At 35.7% G+C, this 20474-nt stretch overlaps 1 protein-coding gene across 1 annotated transcript in view; it reads right to left on the bottom strand.

Moving 5' to 3' along the window:
* The window catches only part of LOC145285865 (uncharacterized), a 48678-nt gene that overhangs the window by 13855 nt on the left and 14349 nt on the right, over positions 1-20474 (bottom strand). Inside the window, exons 4-6 of the mRNA XM_080134309.1 lie at positions 18073-18106; positions 12667-13024; positions 9919-9949 (exon numbers count right to left, since the gene is read on the bottom strand). Of these exons, the coding sequence (XP_079990435.1) occupies positions 9919-9949; positions 12667-13024; positions 18073-18106 (423 nt within the window). The remainder of the gene's footprint in view (positions 1-9918; positions 9950-12666; positions 13025-18072; positions 18107-20474) is intronic.

The raw sequence follows: 20474 nt of genomic DNA, 5'->3' as shown, positions 1-20474 counted from the left end.
AAGTACACAGGAGTCAGCAATCATTTTATGGAAATTATGGACGTGCTTCCAAGGAAGTAAATGATTTCAATAAATGTCACTTTACTTGGACCTTCTTTTATCCAATCAAAATTAAATATTATAAAATATCGAAAAAAAAAAAACACGAACATGCAAATTTAATAATGGTGTAATGGTACCAAAATGTCATCTATATATATATATATATATATATATATATATATATATATAAAAGCGAAAATGTGTGTGTGTGTGTGTGCACTTTTTGTGTATGCCCGTTTTTCCTTAAAACTTTTTATATACTGTCTAAATCATAATATATACGAGTTAAGAATGGGGGTTGCATCTATCTTTAATTTGCCCGACTTTTACGCACTATTTTCCAGATATTTTTTAATCGCCGCGTGTATTACAGTATAAAAAAGCGAAACTGATTTCCGTATCAGCAGTTCCATGGCACACGGAACGAAAGCAATAAACGTTTGGTCAATGTCGGTTTTCACCGTCATATCAGACAATTGCCTTCATTTCGATACGCTCCCCCTTTATTAGGGGAGTTGGGTTAAAGTTGGGTAAAAAAAACAAACCTAACTATCCAGCAGTGCAGAATTACAATCGACGCTTTCCTTCCCTGCCGCGTCATGTTTGACTTCATTAAACTTGCACCTGTCACATAACGTTTAAATCATTTTTATTTCACACATTCTCAGTGCTCTGCTATCTTAGTGTGGCGGTAAGTCCTCAGCCTGTTAACTTCAAGGGTTCAGGTTCGGGCCTACCTACCAAAACTTTTTTTTTTTTTTTTGTACCCCCAGCACACACACCTACAAACACCCGGGCAACGCCGGGTATCCCCGCTAGTCTATATATATAAAAAATGTGTGTGCGTTTGTGTGTGTGTGTGTGTGTTTGTATGTATGTATGTCTCGCAAAAACTTTCGACAGATGCCACGGATTTTCGCCAGATCGGTATCATTTTTAAATATCAAAAAATTGGCTAAAAACATTCTTTCAACCTCAACGAGAAACATTTCTACAGGGAGAGGTGAAAAAAAAAAAAATTATTCCTTCATGACAAGATAGGTTTTCTACGCATGCGTTAACATGCACAAAAGACGTTGTCCCTTACATTCGTTTAAATAATATAAAAACCGACCTACATTCGCCCACATGTTCATGGCACAATGGTTAAAGTGACAGTGTTGTTATCTTAAGATAGCAGGTTCGATCTGAGATATCAGTTTTTTTTGTTTGTTTTTTTTTGATTTTTAAACTTTTAATATTGAAACATGGTTATTTATGCCATTTTTTCGCTTTTCGCAGTCCCCCCCCCCCCCCGATTTTTTTATTTTTTTTATATTTTTCGGTTTTTGTTTTTCCGATTTTGTAAAGAAGTTTTACGTTCATTCACTGTTTTTGTTTTTACTCGCTTATTCTTTACCCCCTCCTCTACAAACACACACCTCCAACCCCCCCCCCGCTGGTCTATAATATAAATCTCACCTGTCTGTTTAAATGTAGAGTACAAAATAGACTTCGTAGCTTAATGAGGGATGCCCTTTTCTCTTTCCTGCAACCTCTTTCTCATAAAAGGGACGTTGCAAGCATGTCTTTGTTTTATCGTTATTTCCATGGCAAGTGCTCGTCTGAGCTCCAATCTCTGCCCCACCCCTCCTTGTCAATCTTTCACGAAAAACATCCGTCTAACTAAAACCACTGTCAATAATAGTTCCCCTCTTTCTCTTAAGTCTATTCTCATCATTATTTGTACTTTATGTTAGAACTAGCATGGGTGGCCAGCGTTGCCCGGGTGTTTGGAGGTGTGTGTTGAGCAAAAAATAAAAAAGAAAAAAAGTGGTAGTAGGCAGGCAGGCACCAACTTGTACCACGAATGAGGGAAAGAAAGTAAAAATAAAAAAAAAAGTTTTGTCTTTGCTGTTGCGCCCATCGCCAAATTGGAAGTGATGAATATTTAAATTAAAGCTAGCCAATCGAAAAAAGGGGATGACTTTTAAAAATATCGGAAAAAAAAAAAAAAACGACCCCCTCTCTGTGAAGAAAAGTGCCCAGTTGAGAGTGAAGGAATTAGTGTTTTTAGCCAATTTTTGGATATTTGTTGTCTGAAGGGACAAGCTTCAAAATGATACCGATCTTGTGAAAATCCATCGCCTCTGTCGAAAGTTTTAGGCAGACATACATACATACATACATACATACATACATACATACATTTAAACAGACAGGTGAGATTTATATTATAGACTAGCGGGGGTAAAAAAAAAAAAGTGTTAGTAGGAAGGTAGGCTCGAACCCGAAGTCTTGACGCGAAGGTGGAAACGAAAGGGTAAAAAAACCCGACACCTAACCATCTCGCCCACGAGGGGAGAGGAAGTGAAAGCTGTCTTAATTTAACGTTTATAAAGTGAAATTGACAGGTGCGAGAAACTTAAGTTGCGTGATGTTTGCCCTTATTAAGGTCAAACATGACGCGATTTAAGTTTGCCGCTGCAAGCCAGTTTCTGTTTCCCCCGCCCCAGCATTACGTCTAAGGCCGAGAACACAAATTCATTTTCGCTTTTTTATACTGAAAAGCAAAACGAAGACGCAGCGATCAAAAAAAAATCTCGAAAATAGCGCGTAAAAGTTGGGCAAATTAAAGATACATGCGACCCCCGTTCTTAACTCATAGATATTATTTAGAGAGTATATATAAAAAGTTTTAAGGAGTGAGCCGACTGAGTGCCCCCCCCTCCAAAAGCCTTTTGCGATATACACTAAAAGTGCACATACTGACACGCATTTTCGCTTTTATAGATGATATTGTAAGATTGTATTTAAATAGTTAATAAACTTATTCCATTACACAATTATTCAACTCCATTTAAAGGCTCAAAAAAGTATCATTATGCTCCAAACATTTAACCTCTTTTTTTTGTGAAAATTATCAAGTGGTTCTTACATCATTCTTCCACTGAACAAATCACATATAGTACTTAACTTATGTAAACAACAACCTAAAAACAAAATATAAAAAAAGATAATATATCCAGTCCAAAAATCTCTGAGGAATCAGGAAATAATAGTAAGATCTATGTACTGTTCAATCTTTCCTCTCCTTATTCTCCACTCTCGTATCTTTTGTTTTCGTTATATATTGGTCCTTTCTTTCTTAAATGTTTCTCGGTTTTTTATCTATTTATTGGTTAGGCATCGTCCCAATTATTTATTATCACTTTTTCGCAAATCCTTTAGTTGCTTGGCGTAAGCTCCAAGTTGATTGTTGTCTGATCTTTATTTAGGATGCCTGCAATTGCATCAAAATACATTGTGGCGATTTAGTAATCCTTCACCATATGTAATATATCCGAAAAGTCCCTTTTTAGTTCCTCCACGATACAGTAAAAACTGGAATCATCGTGGCCATTTTCAGTCATCTTCGTGTGTTGACTTAGGTGCACAGCATGCAGACTGATATACTGTGGCTTTCATATTATAGCTCGGTTAACGTGACATGGTGATTTTCGCCATCTATCCTGTGCGCTAGTTTTGCATAGAATGAATTTTTGAAATTTCTCCACGTGATTTTTGTTTTTCCTCGCTAAAACTATTTCATTCAAAAAAAAAAAAAAAAAAAAACAAAGAAAGACTTGGCGCTATTTGCATTTTAAATTTCGAACGGCTGTGTTTGTTGGGGAAGCAAATAAATCTTTTCACTATTCACTGATAATATCCAGTGTGAATGCACCTGAAGATGGTCGAAGGTTACATCAACCGAAATGTTGGGAAAAAAAAAAAAGATGAGAATCATAGTCCAAATAACACAAAAAATAATTGGTTTAATCCGCTTCTTTTGAATTAATGGCTTTCGAAAAGATTACTTTTCCTTCTTTTTTTACTTTTGGGAGGGGAGAGGAAAAAATTACAAAAAAGGGAGACAAAGAGAAAGCATGAGAAAAAGATGGCGGGGGGGGGGGCGTCTAAATGGTTTCAGCTCTAAAGGTCGCATTAGTTCATGGGAGGAGAGAGGGTATCAGGGATGACTGTTTGGTAACTCCAAAGGGGTCGTCTGGCTATTTCTGCATTATAGCCCCGCTATGATTTTAGGTTTCTGGTGGTGAGGTTTCATTTGTGTTTGTTAGAGAGGTTTTTTCTCTTACATATTAGGATCATGTCATATTTATCTGATCTATTTCTTTGGGGAAGATGTTTGTGGTGGATACATGTTTTGTTGTTGAGATGTTCTAGTGCCAAGGCATAAACACAGAATTCTTTTCCTTTATCAGGGGTTAGGAATTAGTATTGGGACGATTAATTGAAATCAGAATAAAAAAATAAATAAATTAAAAAAAAAAAAAAAAAAAAAAAAAAAAAAAAAAAAAATCGAAACATTTGGGATATTGGAATCTGTATTGAAAAAATTGGTGCCTATTTTCCGATGCCAAAACGATTCTTTTAATTGTCTTTTTTTTTTATTTGATTTTGTTTAAACACAAATCTTTCATTGCTGGTAATTATGATAAAATAATAAATATTTATTGATTTAAAGCTACCAGTAAAACTAAAATCAATAGATCGTTCCTCACAAGTGTATTTTTATGTTTAGAAAAATATTTGCACATTTAACGTGTTTTTACGGTAATAAGGGAAAAATAACTCGATAGTTAAATAATTAGACATTTCTAAAGAATCGGTATCAGAATCGGAGAAAAATATTGGAATTGTCCCATCACTAGTAGGAATATTGGATTTGTTTTTTTATTTTAGGTTTCTGAGAATGAGTAATTGTGTAATGAGTAATTGTGTTCTTGTAATGTTGGGTCAGACGTTATGTTGTTCTCATTGTATGATGAGTAGTGTGCTCTGTTTTGTTAGTTTGCTGTCTAAATTTAGATTGTCTGGATATAGGAATGTACGTAGGAAATGTGTCTGTATTCTCTGCGGCGATCGGATTGGTGATGGTGTTGTTGGTTGGTTGGTTGTTTTACGGCATATCAACCCTTTTCAGGTTATTTAATGCCGAATCTGGTGATTTTGAAGAACGATTTTTTTAATATAGTATATTTGTTTTTTAAGTCGTATTCTATTTAACCCATAGTTGGGACCCTAACAGGTGCTACCACTCCAGGTCAGAGTGGACCTGGGAGCAATGGCAATTAAAGGGTGGCTCCACACTCCCTAAGGCCTGCAAGCTGGGGCCCTCACCATCGGATATAGTTTAAGGTCATATCCAGGACCGTGATGGTGTTGTACGTGTTCTGCAAGTTCTGATTGAAGTCATGTACCCATTTAACGTGGCATGCTATTCTGCAGAATTGTACCTCAATGTCAACTTTGATGTTGTCGTTTAAGTTTCTGTGTTGCTATGGATAAGATTGCTTTTCCGAAGGAGCCAAATCTTTCCTTCGTTATGCTATTACTATTTTTTTTTTTTTTTCCAGAAGTTGTTCTATTAGGATCATTTGACAGCTGATATTTCCAGTGTGGTGGTCAATTCTGATAAGGTTTTGTTCAGTTTGTTGACGCATTGGTGTAGGAGATAGTGTAAGTGTCGAATGGTTTCTTTCGTGCAATATTTTTATAGAAAATTTTGTTGCTGAAAGTGCATTGATAGGCAGAATTTTGGGGATTTGATTTTAGTTTTACATATTGTAAGCCTAATTTTTCACGTCTTAATTTTAGTGGGGGTTCATAGGCTTCAGCATATAAGCTTTCTATCGGAGAGGTTTTGAATGTACCCAAGGCAAATACTGTGTGATGGATAGAATCTAGAGTTTTAAAATAACTTTTTTCTAGTTAAACCATATATGAAGCTTCCATAATCTAGTTTGGCTCTTATCAGAGTTCTATATAATTTTAGGAGTGATGAGCAGTCTGATTCCACTCAGTATTTGCTATAACCCTTAATAGTTGTAGACTTTTCAAACATTTTTGTTTTAAATATTTTAAGTGAGGAATGAAGGAGAGTTTTTGTTAAAAATAAGTCCCAGAAATTTATGTTGGTCAGCTATTTTGATTTTTGTTTCTTTTAGGTTGAGTGTAGAGTCATTGTGCATTTTGCTATGACTACAGAAATGGACACAGTTTTGGTTGTTGAAAATTTAAAGCCATTTTCTGTCATCCAATGTGTTAGTTTGTTTATGCACATCTGTATTGGCGTTCTGAGGTATGGATATTTTTGGATCTATGGCAGATTACAATGTCATCCACATATACGGAGCCATTTATCTCATTTTTTACACAATTTACAATATTATTAATTTTTATATTAAATAGCGTAACTGATAAAATACATCCTTGTGGGACTCCTTCCTGTATTTTGGTGTCTGATAGGGTGGGTCCGATTCTTACTTTAAAACTTCTATCAGATAGAAGATATTTTATCAGTATGGGTAGTCTGCCCTTTAATCCTAGATTGTAAAAGTCCTTTACTACACACTGTCGCCATGTTGTATCGTAAGCTTTTTTCTAAATCAAAAAAGACAGCTATTGCATATTCTTTTTTAATGAATGCTTCTTTGATAAAGGTCACCAATTGGACCATGTTGTCCATTGTTCTTCTTTTGTTTCTAAAACCACTTTGTATGTTGGCAATTGAGTTGTTCATTTCCAGATACCAGTTTAGTTGTTTATTTATTCTTTCGAATGTTTTGCAGAGACAACTTGTCAATGCAATTGATCTGAAATTTTGTGGATCTGAATTGTCTTTCTCTGGCTTTGGGATGGGGATCACGATAGCATGTTTCCAGCTATTGGGTAGTTTTCCCTTGAACCACATTTTGTTGAGGGTGTTTAAAAGATGTGTTATAGATTTGGAAGGAAGTTGTTTCAGAAACTCATAATGTATCTCATCCGCCCCAGTAGCTGTATTATGTGCTTCGTTTATGGCTTTTAGGGGTTCATTTTAAGTAAAAGGATAGTTGTATTCTTCTTTATTGTTGGAGTTGAAATTTAATTTGTTTATCTTTTTTTTGTATCTTGTTTTGTCTTTTGGAAGGACTGATCAATTTTTACTGGAGGAATTGTTTTGAAAGGTTTCAGCGAGAAGATTTGCTATATTTTTTGTCTCTGTTATTTTGATGTTGTTTCGTAGGAGATGATATACAGAGGAGGGTGAGTTTTTGCCTGAAATTTTCCTTACCATGTTCCACACTTGTTTGGGGTTTGTATTTGAGTTTATTTTATTTATATAGTCTTTCCATGATGTTCTTTTTGCTTCTCTGATAACTTTACGAGCTACTGCTCTTTTTTGCTTAAAAAGGTTTAAATTGTACTTCGTTGGTTGGAAGTTGAATTTTCGTGAGGCAGCTTTTCATTGGTGAATTGCTTTTTAGCATTCATCATTAAACTAGGGTCTTTGTTGTTTGTTAGTTCTGCTACTTTTTGGTATACATTCATGTGCAATGGCTGCTAATGTTTTAGAAAAGTATTCTATAGATTTATTTGGGTTTTCCTCCTCTGAGACGTTTTGTTAGCATTTTTTTTTATATTCCTTCCAATTTGATTTTTTTATTTTCCTTTGGGAGAGATGGAATTTTGTTTTTCAGATTTGTTAAAAATCACTGGAAAATAATCACTACCCTATAAATCTTCTAGAATCTTCTAGTTGTAGTCCATGAAGATAGTAGGGTCACACAAAGATAGATCTAATGCTGAGTAGGTGCCTGAAGCGGGATGAAGGTATGTGTTGGATTTATTGTTTAATATACACAAGTCATTGTCGTTAATAATTTTTTCAAGATTCTTCGCTTTCTTATCCAAGTATGCAGATCCCCATATATCGTTGTGACTATTGAAATCACCAAACAGTAAGAAGGGTTTGGGTAACCGATTTATTATTTCGTTCAGCTCTATTTCATCTATTGGATCCTGGGTTGGGATGTAATTAGTGCAAATATTTATAGTTCTGTGTAGTGTGGCCGCTACAGAAATGGCTTGAAGATTAGTTTTTAGATCTATTTTGCTTTGTGGGATATTATTTCTAATAAGTATAGATACTTCTCCAGAGGCTCTCTGTTTGGTATTGTGGATGTGGTTGTATTGTTTGTAGTTTTTTATATTTTATCTTTAGCTTTTAAAAAGGTTTCTTGGAGACATATGATGGCTGGTTGATGGTTTGTTATAAGAAGTAATAAGTCATTTATGTTGGGTTTTAGGCCCCAGCAGTTCCATTGGATGATTTTTTGCGTTATGGATTTTATGTATTTATTTTTAACTTTTGTTAGTCGTTGGTGTCTGTTCTTCAATCTTCCATGTCCATTTCCTCAAATCTGTTTTGGAGTGAGTCTCTTGGCCTGGAAGATGAACGTGGTCTGTTTATTTTGATTTTAACTTCTTTGTTGGTTGGTGGTTTGTTTCCTTTTCCTTCATGGACACTTTTTGATATCTGTTTTTTTTTTTGTTTTTTTTTTTGGTGAGAGGTTGTTTTTGTGGGTGTTGTAGTACTTTGGGGTTTTGTGGGTCTTTTGAGTTAAGTTTTAGTTTGGGAGTTTTGTTCAATTTTGAAATCTCTATTTTTGATATTGATTTGTTTTATATTTTTTTTTTTAACTCTTCCATTAGTTCCCTTATTTCATTGAGTAATTTCACAATGTTTTCCGGTTTGATGTTTGATAGGTTTGCTTTTGTTATTTGGTTATTTGGTCCGGTGATATGCTGTACATTTTTTTGTTATTTCAGAGTATCTTGTATTTTCGGCTAGGTTACGAGCTTCTTGGAAAGTTATATTTTTGGTATATTTTATCTTCGTAATTTCTTTTGTTTGCTTCCATTTGTCGCATTCTTTTGAGTTTGCACTACAACCGTTTTGGCAGTTAGTACATGTTGGCTCTTTTTGGCAATCTGCAGGGGTCTTGTTTGAAGAGCGTGTGCACTGGTCTCGATGGTGCCTGTACTTTTGACCGTTATAGCATCTGAGAGGGTTTGGTATGTATGGTTCTACGTTTATTTTTTCATATCCTATTTTGATGTTATTTGGGATTTGATGGGTATTAAAACTTAGGATATAGGAGTTTGTATCGATAGTTTCACCATATTTTTTTAATTTGGATTCTTTTTACATCGATAACATTTTGATTTCTTAGGATAATTAGGGATAGTTCTGAACTCTTGATCACTTCTTTACTAGTATTCAGCGTCTTTTAGACTTTTACTTTTTGCTTGTTAAAAACTATCCATTTAAAGATTTTTATTGTGTTTTTGGCTTTCTACTTCCACTAGTAGTGTGCCGTTATTTAGTTTTTTTTACCATTTTTGGTTTGATACTTGAAAATATTTTCTCTATTTCAAAGGGAGACACTTTTGTTATCGGTTCTCCTTCGGTTGCTTCAATAATTATAAAATACGAAGATTTTGAACTAGATTTTGGTTTTGTGATTCTGCTTCTGAATCTGAACTTGATTTATCTGAAACTTCACAATGGTTTCTTTTTTGAGGCTTCATATTTGCCATATACAGATTTTGGATTTTTCATTTCTTCTGCTCCTCACCTGCCTCGGAGCCCTATGTGCGAAGTTGGAGGGGAAACCCATTCGTCCCAACACAACAAGAATACAGGAGACGTATACTCTTCCTGATGATGGACTCAAGCACCCGTGTTTCCTTCTTTTCTAATGGCCTCATTTGTAGAAAAGATGTTAGTTTTCCAGATGTGTTTCATCCATTCCCCAGCAAGTTGATTGACCCTTCAGCCACCGCTTACTAGATCAGTTTATTGCCATTAATAATTAATTTTGTACCTTATCGTTTTTCAGAAGTTTTGGATATTTTCATTATTGCGACATGACAATTCAATAGATACCATTCGTTTCAAATTTCGCTACAATAATGAAGTAGAACCCAATAAAAATTGAAAGGGGAATAACACCATTTAGTAGAAACAGGGCATAAACCAGCATTTTCTTAGTAATTAAAATGACTTACCTCTTTAGTTTTACGAATTTTAGCATCCATTCTGAAAAAGAATATTGAAATAGATTAAAACCAAACCTTTATTATCAAGTCTTAGTAATTTGCTATATTTAGTTGAAAAAAAAAAAAAAAATCCTCTGTATTCATAGAAGTTTTCTACTTTGATATATGTTGATAAAAAACATGGGATCTAGGATTATTATCAAGAAAATTTTTATCTATACAGCAATTTAAACAAGTAAAGTCATTTATCAGAGAAAGTTACATAATTTAATGGAGAATTTGGCGCTTGTACAGTTTAATCAAGACATTAAAAAATGAAAATATCGAAAAAAAGTTTAAATTGTACGTATCCGTTATGGAATGAAGTTCTCTGAAAAAAAATGTCACTTAATTTGATCAAGTAGTTTTTGTTTTACAGCGAAAAAACAATTTGTTCTGATACCGAGCAAAAGGTTTGATTTTTATGAAGAAAAGCTAGTATTAAAGATGGGGAGGGAGTGTCGGCACTTTAACTGGAGTTATCTCCCCGTGCCGTGTTCTAAACTCCAAACAAAATTTTTTTAAATTCCAAGATGTCTGCCTTCAACGTGCTGCCATAAAAACATGTTTTTCTGCTGTAAAAATAAAAAAAATTAAAAAAAAAAAAACTACTTGATCAAATTAAGTGAAATTTTTTTTCGGAGATTTTCAGTTCAAAACGGATACGTACAATATAACCTTTTTCGCTATTTTCATTTTTTAATGTCTTGATTAAAAACTGTACAAGTAACGAGAAATTTTTTGTAATGTGTTACTTTTATCTAAACATTGCAAAGATTCAGTTACAAAAATCTAATACATAAATGGCTATATGTTTGTCTGGCTGTCTGTTTCCATATTTTCAAATTATCTCCTCCAAAACTAAACATCACAGAGCGGCACTAGGAGCTTCAAATGATTGGATTTTTTTATGGGGTGTTCTTTTCTGGGTCTTTAGCCGGTTAAAATTGTTTTTAAGGGATCAAAAAAATGGGTCAAAATTTTTTAAAAATCGTTAAACATTTTGTACATTCATCTTTGTTTATTTTTAATCGGCTCATATGCGTGTCACGTTGGTACAGTGGTAACGTCACCAGCTTTGAATGCCACAGTTTCAGTTTCAATTCCAGCTGATGGCACCTAAAAACTTTTCTTTTTACTTTTGAAATCACAACTTTATAATAATATATACGAAATCTGGACAAATTAAAATATCATATTTAAGCATGTTTTATGCCCGGGCAAAGCCGGGTGCCCCTCAACCCTAGTTTTACATAAGATCAGTGACCAATTCATTTTTTTTGTTTTTACAACGAAGTCACCACTTATCAAGGCCCAGAGGCCACTCGGAGATAAGGGTTATTGCGTGTACAGTAATCAATGGGATAATATCGTAATCATTAATAATGGGGATCTGATAAAGTGTCTTAAGGGGGGTGGGGGGGGGGTCATCAGGAACTTGTTTATGTTGAACTTGAAGATATCCAAATTGAGTTCCACAGGTGTGTAGTTCTAAGAAAGAAGCTTTGTTCATGGAATCTACGTTTTGATTTAGGCACAGATAAAGCGTGGGGAAAATTACTGACAGTGATTTCAGTTAGACAGGTGTTTTTCGTGAAAGACTGCCAAGGGGGGACCAGAGATTGGAGCTCAGACGAGCACTTACCATGGAAATAACGATAAAACAACGACAGGCTCGCAACGTCCCTTCTGTGGGAGAGAGGTCGCAGGGTAGAGAAAAGGGCATCCCATACTAGGCTACGAAGTCTATTTTGTACTCTGTCAAGGCAGGATAGGCTGTTTTTAGCAGTTCCTGCCCAGATATGGCAGCAGTACTCCATTCTTGGACGTACCTGGCTTTTATATAGATAGAGAATTGCATCAGCTGTGAGATATCTACTGAAGCGGTAGAAGGATCCCACCATTTTTCCAGTGACCTTGGCAACAGATTTGATGTACATGTTCCATTTCAGATCAGGAGTAAAGGTCAAACCCAGAAGCTTGTCAAAACATGGAGCCTCCCCAAGACGAGAGCCATACATTTCAATTGATGTCAGATGCTTACTTATATTTACCTAACTCCTTAATAGGGCTGCATATGATACAAGGTTGAAGTTAATGTGAGATATGACCATTATTGAATGCCACAACATTCGCTCAGAATTGATAACGAATGCTATAAAAATATCTTAGCACATATTCATTATTTATCACCATCCTTTTTTTCTTTTTTTTATATTTTTACAGACCAATTTTTTTATTTTTTTCTGTATACAATTACCGATTATGTTGCTAGAGAAATTTTTTTTTTTTTTTTTTTAATTTTTTAGGAAGGGGAGCGGGCTGGATAATGTACATAACCCGTGATAGAATGAAAATGTGATATTTCAAAAATTTATGTAAATTAATCTAAAGGTTTTATTTCTAACCAAGAAAATTAATTTTCATGTGTAAGCAAAAAGAAACTATCTCGCATCGTCATCTTGAAGAAACAAGGGTAGATAACTTCACAATCGTCCAAAATTGTGAGATCAACCTTGCAATGCCTACGATTTCTAACTGCTTGAAATTGTTTAAAAATGATTTTCTTTATAAAAATAAAACTACTCGATCAATTTATGTGATTTTAGGAAGCTGACTTTTTCGTTCCGTCACAAGTCTGTGTATCATGAAACGTTTTCTGTAGCTTTGTTTTCTTAATGTAGGGGGAATTCTGAACAAGAACCAACATTTGCTTACTTGTGTTTAGATTTTGCTTTTCCTTTTTTATGTCTGACGGCATTTTTTGTAACTTTCCCCGAGTGATTCTGTGATGTTGCATGGTTATTACTGCTATTGTTAGTCGTGGTGGTGGTGGTCGTAGTGGCGTTGTTGTTGGAAGTGATGGCATTGATGGTGGTGTTAGCGGCATTGCCAGGGGCGGCAGCATTATTATTGGTAACATTATTGCTTGTGGTGGTTGTCGTGGTGGTGGTGGTGGTGGTGGCGGTAGTGGTAGAAGAGGTTAGGTTCACTTGACCATTTGAAGTGGAGGAATCATTGTTTGCCTCAGGCTGACTTGGTTGGCTTGTCTCTGTCATTGGACTTGCAGCTTCTCCTGAAAAAAATAAAAATAAAAATAAAAAATAATAGTAATCACAATAAGCACTACCATCACTGTGGCACAATGATGAGAGACCATTTTAAAGAAGTGTTGCCATCATCCCGAAATGTCAGCACACATCAGCAAGCCAGGTTGTTTATGCAATCGAAGTTGATAGGTGAAAAGAATTGATCAATGTGGCTGACATGGGCTTTGCTAGAGGGGTTAGCCTTCAGAACAATCTGTTGAAATTTAGTAATAATATAGGTATTCATCTCTGTCTGTCTGTCTGTCTCTTTCTCTCTCTCTCCTGTTTTTGTCATGAGGGAAGATCTGCAAGTAGTTAGGTGTTATTAAAAACAGTCGTAAAAAGTTAAAATCAAGATTCAGTCCAGTGCAGTTGAAATTTGGACGCTGTCAGCGGTGGTTGCATAAAATTGGAATTCGGTTTCGATCAGTGACAAACGGGTTGATTGTATACCCTAACTCTCAAGTTTGAAAACCGCTCCGTCTCTAAATTAAAATAAATTTATCTACTATATAAAGCGTAGTTGTTTGAGTGTATGTATGTTTGTATATCTAATTAAAAGTAAAAAAATCGCGAAACAAAAACCCACAAACACAAAGTTTGTTTATTCCTGACCAGTATTGCCATGGATGAATAATATATAAAATTTAGAAAAAAATATACATTCTCTAAGAGTCAGCTGGACCAGGTTTCATCAGAGAGAGAGAGAGAGAGAGATGGGAGGAGGGGGGGGGGCAGTGTAATGTACTAATTTGGAAATAAAATGGTCTAATCCCACAAGTAATCTATACACCTATAAAGTTGAGCTTTTGTCTCGCTCTGACGTTGATATTAAAAGCCTACTTTTTCTATTTAGAACTTATTAAAACAAACTTCTTAATATAATCAGTTATGGATATACGAACAACTACATGAAGTTTGAAAAACAAGTGTTAATTGCTTATTCATTTTTTATTGTTTCTTATTAGATGATCGGTTCTATTGTGGCGTGACCGCCTCAAGGAGCAATACAGCTCCTCATTGGGGGAGATTGAGACCCCCTAAACACTGAGTAAGGCCAGGTAATTATGCTGATATTGTCTGTTAAGCATTATTGGGTGCCCGGACAGCGGCGGGTAACCTAGCTGAAAGGATGAATTTATCGTTTTTGTAAAACAGACATATATTTTATTGTTTGAGAAAAATGACGAGATGTCATTTGGAAAGCTATAATGAAATATAATTTCGTTCTTGGCCTGACCAACCCCAGTTCAAGGATGTCTGGCTTTTTGAGTATAAGAGGTTAAAGTATCAACCTTTCTGGGCGTATGAATGAATTTGAGTTGTGGCCTCAGACTCGTGGGCCCATGAAGGTTTGCAGGGTTGCACACACACAAAGAACCAGTAATTCCCCGGATTGACGTATCCAGCAGTGATTGGTCTGGGGAACAGCCTACCCTAACCCATCACCTTCCAATACAAGCAAATGCCCGGGCCAGAAAGGGGCAGATTGAAGCTGAGTCTCGAGACAAGAGCACTAACGCCAGAGAGCCGCCACACCCCCTGTCCGTCCATCGTCACCATCGTGGAGAACGAATAAGGTTTCGGACTGTTTTCTGGTGTAAGCGAACTGAACAATTGTACATACGTAAAACATCTGTAAATTTCGTAAATTAACTTGCAGTAGACTAGAAACCTCTGTGTTTGTTTTCTTTTGGTCTGCATGAGAAGCTAATTAATTTTCAGCGGACACTGGCATCGGGAACTGACGACGAGGCCTGCAACGCAGAAGAATCTTGTAAAGAGCTCCCGGGAGAGGACGATCACGACCATTGCAGTTTCAATGAGATCAGAGGCCACATCTGGTGACCTGCGACTGGGGGATCTTACACTATTTCACTATTAAGTTGAATTTTATTTATGCATAGTTTTTACATTCTGCATAATTGCATAAAATTTAAGATGGAAATGTCCTAGCACACAAATATATATAAAGTGACCTTGTTGGTGTGTGTGCAAAAAGTCTCTACCAAACTTCTTTCTGAATATTTGGTCTATAAATTTGAAATTTGATATATAGGGTATTTGGATCTGCAGCACACTCTCAATTTGGTTTTTAACCAGCAAAACTTGCTGCTAAGGTGACAAAATTGAAAAAAAAAAAATAGCTGATCTTGGGTAAGTTGAATAAAACATTATGTCTGTTGTTTCTTTCAGACATTCTCAAAATAAAACATTCATAGCTCAAAGTTGCTTAATTTTTAATCTTTCATACCCATCTATCCATAGCTCAGATTGTAACTACACTGGAGAGATAAATAACAGCTAAAGCTGAAGTACTAAATGTTCTGGTTTCGATTCTGGTGGCTGGTACCCAAGTCCTATTTATTTTATTTATTTGAAATCATTACTATATATTGGATAATAATCAGTAGAATTGGTTCTATACTAATAAATAAGAAATCTGCATGAATTAAAATAAAATATTTATGCATATTTTACAACCAGGCAACGTCGGGCAGCCTGCTAGTCTCTTATATAGAGAATTGTGTGCATGTGTGTCTAGCTAGAGATGAATGGGCTGGGATGAGGAGGATTGAGGAGAATCGGGGGGGGGGGGAGTAAGAGAAACAGATAAAGAACAATAAAGATAGAAGGTTTAGTAGAAATATGTTACACATTTGCCACAAACAACGCTGGGTAACAGTTGAGAGCTGAGTGTTATTAGTGATGTTTGCAAGAAATTGAAACCAGGAATCGATTCTAAGCAGTTGAAATTTACATGCAAGCAGTGGTCGTAAAAGGTTGGAATCTGATCTTGGTCAGCTACAAACAGGTTGGTCATGTGCCCTAACTCTGGAGTATAAAAAAATGTTCCTTCTTTAAATTGGAAGAAATAAATTTATATTCTTATGAAAGAATGAAAATGTGTTGCTTGTTCATTACTACAATGCCTATAAACGTTTAATTTCAATACTAAAGGTCCCAGCGCAGATAATTAATTCTCAGGCGAGAATTAATTATGATGAAAACTCCTGCTAAGAATGATGCTAAAAAAATGGATACAAGATCCATCAAGCTGACGTAGCAGACGACATATCAACCCCTTGGTATAAAGAGGATGTGTATCATTTTATCGTGGTTAACAACTAGGGAGCTGGTCTGCCATATCAGAAAGTAACAGTTCCTTAAGAGGCACTTCCATGGCGCAGACAAAAATCACTCATCAACCAGTGACTTTGTCATATCATAAAAATAATAATAACTACCAATATCATCAACCTTCAGAGAAAGTGATTGTACGCTATATCAAGAGAGCAAATAAAATTCAATTTTAGGGAGACTTAACAAATAAGCATCGGAGATGTCGATCGTAACAAAAAGATGCTGATTTATTGCCTCAAATTGCTGCTGTTGTCATTGATACATCTATAATTATTTGTATTATTTGTTTGGTTGTTTTTGTTTTATGGCATATCAACCATTTTCAGGTTATTTAATGCCAAATCCAGTGATTTTGAATAACAATTTTTTAATAGAGTATACTTGGTTTTTTTTTTTTTTTTTTTTTTAAGTTAGTTTCTATTTTACCCATAGTTGGGACCCTAACAGGTACTACCACTCCGGGTCAGAGTGGACCTGGGAGCAATGGCAATTAAAGGGTGACTCCACACTCCACAAAGCCCACAAGCTGGGGCCTCACCATCGGATATAGTTTAAGGTCATATCCAGGACCATTTGTATTATTTGCATTCTTAAAACAACTGTTTTCATCTGGAGTGTCATTTTCACAACGTTTCCGTTGATGTAACCTCCAACCTTCTTCAGGTGTACCTTGTCAAACTCAGGAATCTGCACTGAATTTTCGAATGGAACCCTTTATTTATTGAGATTGTCAAACTGACTTCCTCATCTTGGTTGTTATAGTCACAACGTTTCGGCAGTTTTTATTATTACGTGCTATTACATGTCCTAGTGACATATGGCCGAGTGGTCCTAGACGTTACCCAAAGGTGCCGAGTTCAATCCTGAACGAAGGCAGTGAAAAGTAACATTCAAAACAGAATCAGCAACTATGTTCCAGAGCCTAGCTGGAGTTCGAACACGGTACCCCCGTAATAATAATAAAGGGTTGGGTTCAAGACTCCTAAGAAACGGTTCCCCAGTTCGATACAAAACACCTGATGAAGGCCGGAGGGCAAAACGGCTGAAACGTTGTGACTATAACAACCAAGATGAGGAAGTCAGTCCGACAATCTCAATAAATGAAAACACCTCATCTCAAAAACACAGACAATTAGGAACCCTTTATTTACTTCATGGAGGGAGCATGCTCTCGTTCTATCAGCAAATGGTTAGAGTACTTGAAAAAAAATCAATTGTAAAAGTGATATTCTCCTGAAGGTTGAAAGTTCAATTCTCAGTGTGGGTGATCGAAAAATACAATACATCTGTCCAGTCATAGCGGACGAAACAAGAGAATGCGACTCCCATTAAGTAAATAAAGGGTCTTGTTTGAAATTCCATCCAGATTCTCGAGTTGGACAGAAACCTTGCTGAGTTCGACAAGATGCACCCGAAGAAGGTTGGATGGAACACTGACCAAAATGTTGTGAAAATGACACTCAAGATGAGAACAGTAGTCCGAAAAATCCAATACGAATAACCAATCCTCATCTCAAAAGTTCAGAAACATTAATAATTATAACTATTTCAAGTATAATAGACTTACCCAGAGACTATATAGTTATATTTAACATGTTATTAGGACGCAATCCATGGCAGTTATGGTCTCAGAACAATGAAGTATACTTCCGTAACATACTTTTGGTAATAGATTTTTTTTTGTTAACCATAACAATGTGTTCGTCTGAATTATTACCAGCCTGCAAAGCTACAAAGCTATAACTTTTATTATTCAATCAAAACACTTGTTGCTATCGTGACTGTTCACATTATCCTCTTACTCTTCTAATTTGTTCTTCCTCCCATCATCTAATACATTAATAATTAAGTAAACAAAGCAAGATTATCTAAGTTTTAGTATTATACTCACGTTTTTCTGTGTTATCTGCTATTCCGCTTACAGCCTAAAAATATTAAAAAACATGAAAAAACTTCAGGAAAGCAAGGGATAAATAAAAAGTAATTTTAAAAAAGGATAAAACAAAAAAAAAACACTGTGAGACTATCAACACTCCTCCCCACCCCCAAAAGAAAATGTTAGAAAGTAAAAAAAAGAAAAACTATGACAAAAAAGAGGAAATATGTTTATCAGCAGAACAATATAGAAAGTAAAGTTAGTAGAAAGACAATGTAAAGGAAGTACACAGGTACACAAAAGAAAGCTGAAATAGGATTGTTAATCAAGGACAAAACATGGGATATACAGTCGATATACGAGTTGCCTTCAATAAGTTTCCAGACTTCTTTCGTATGGACACTTACATTGATAGTAGACACATGAAATTCTAGCCCTCTTCGAAGTAATCTCCTCTGGCTGCAATGCACTTGTTGCACCATTCCAACAACTTCTGGAAGGCCCATTGACGTCTTCTTGTGAGAGCGTGTCAACGAAATTCGTACCAGCCTTTCACCTTCTCAATTGTCTCATAACGACAGTCTCTAAGGTTTTCTTTGAGCTTAGGGATAACCAAAAGCCATACGAAGCAAGGTTTGGACTATAGGGAGGATGAGGAATTGTCTTGATGCCCATCTTGGCCAAATAGTCTGCGACAAGGATGGAGCTGTGAACTGGTGGCATCTTTAGTTCCTCATGAATAATTGTTTGTACAGTTCCCACACTGACATTAAACAGTGCACTTATTGTTTCTATGGATACATAACTGTCCTTGTCGATAAAATTCTATATTTGGCCAATCAACTCTGGTGTTCTGATTCCCTTAATACTTTCACCCCTCTCATTATCCCTTACAGACTCCCTGCCCATCTTGAATCCCTTATGCCACTCAAAAACTGATACTTGATTCATGCAAGATGGTCCAAAAGCAGTCTAAAGCATTCCATACATTTCTGTGGCATTTTTTCCAAGTTCAAAACAGAATTTTATTGCATATCGTTCTTCAAAAGTGTCCTCACATCCAGATTGCATTTTTGAAATTCACCAGCTGTGACAATCAGGCTTTAGTAGAGTGTATTCCAATTCCTGCTGTAGCTGTTCATTTGAACCTAAAATCATAAAAATTAAACATCTCATAAAATGTATAGCAATAACATACTGAATTTTCAAGAGTCTACAGCAATTTTAAATGCATATACAGAAAGTCTGTAAACTTATTGAAAGCACCTCTTATTTACAGTTAGTTTACGAACAGTTTAAGAGTAGCAGTGAATTTTGCGGTAGTTAAAGACAATTTACGGACAGTCTTGAGTTTGCAACAGCTGCAAACAATTTTCCAGTTTGGGACAGTTGAACGAAAGTTGTGGCTCAGAGCAGATCGAGATAAGCTGACATCAACTGACGAACACAAACTCGAGAGAAGAAGAAGATGTGGAGGTTAGCGCTTAGAGTAGTTTCCCATGATGGTGTCACACACGCACCAAGAGCCCAACTGTCATCCACATGTGTTTACTACGTTTTCTTTTGAGTTGTTTATGTTTTTATATACTTGTGAACCTATGCTCACATTCCTGTTCTCAGGCAGTTGAGCGTTTTCCATTGGAACCGGGGTGCTTCTGAATCAGAAGGAAGAGCCTCAGAAGGGGTAATTCCCATGTCAGTAGGAGGAGGTGAGTATTCTCTATCCATCTGGTCCACAGCTGCAGTCTAGTCTTCTCCTGAGATCGTCTATCAATATTACTTCATTATATAAATACATTATTCTCATTTATTGACGATACAACAAAATAAAATGAGTCATTATTATGGCCCAAAAAAACTTTGGTTATCTTTGTCCAAACGTAATATTTTTCTCTGAAACTAATTTGTCAATAATGCTATCAAAGAATTTATTTAAATTCTCATTAAAAGTAGACATTTTGGTGAAAAATACTCTGAACATTGAGAAAAGTTGTTTAACTTTTATAAACACCTTTCTATTCGAATAACATCTTTTCTCGGACTGCTAGACTTTGGAATTCCCTTCCTGTTACCTGTTTTCCTGATATGCAGAAGTTTAAACTGACATCTCACTCATCTCCTCTAAACATGGTCCCAAATATTAGCCCCTTACATCCAAGTGGCAATATGCCTTGTTTGGAGCGAACATGACTAAGAAAAAAAAACGTGCTAGTGTGGATTTTGACAAGGGTCACACTAAGTGCATGATAAACCAAATCTGTGTAAAACAGAATCATCGCTAGGGTTGAATGAAAGATGGGTGACGTAAAGTTGCAACAGAGCACAAAAGGTCAAAAGGTCGACAACAAAAAAAGTTGAACGATGAGGAATGACATGTTTTCAAGACAAGCAAAAACTAGTTTTCAAATCAGTTTCTC

This window comes from Euprymna scolopes, chromosome 10, assembly GCF_053919585.1.
Source record: "Euprymna scolopes isolate OS-2025 chromosome 10, ASM5391958v1, whole genome shotgun sequence".
Taxonomy (NCBI): domain Eukaryota; kingdom Metazoa; phylum Mollusca; class Cephalopoda; order Sepiida; family Sepiolidae; genus Euprymna; species Euprymna scolopes.
This window is presented reverse-complemented; position numbering and strand designations above follow the sequence as displayed.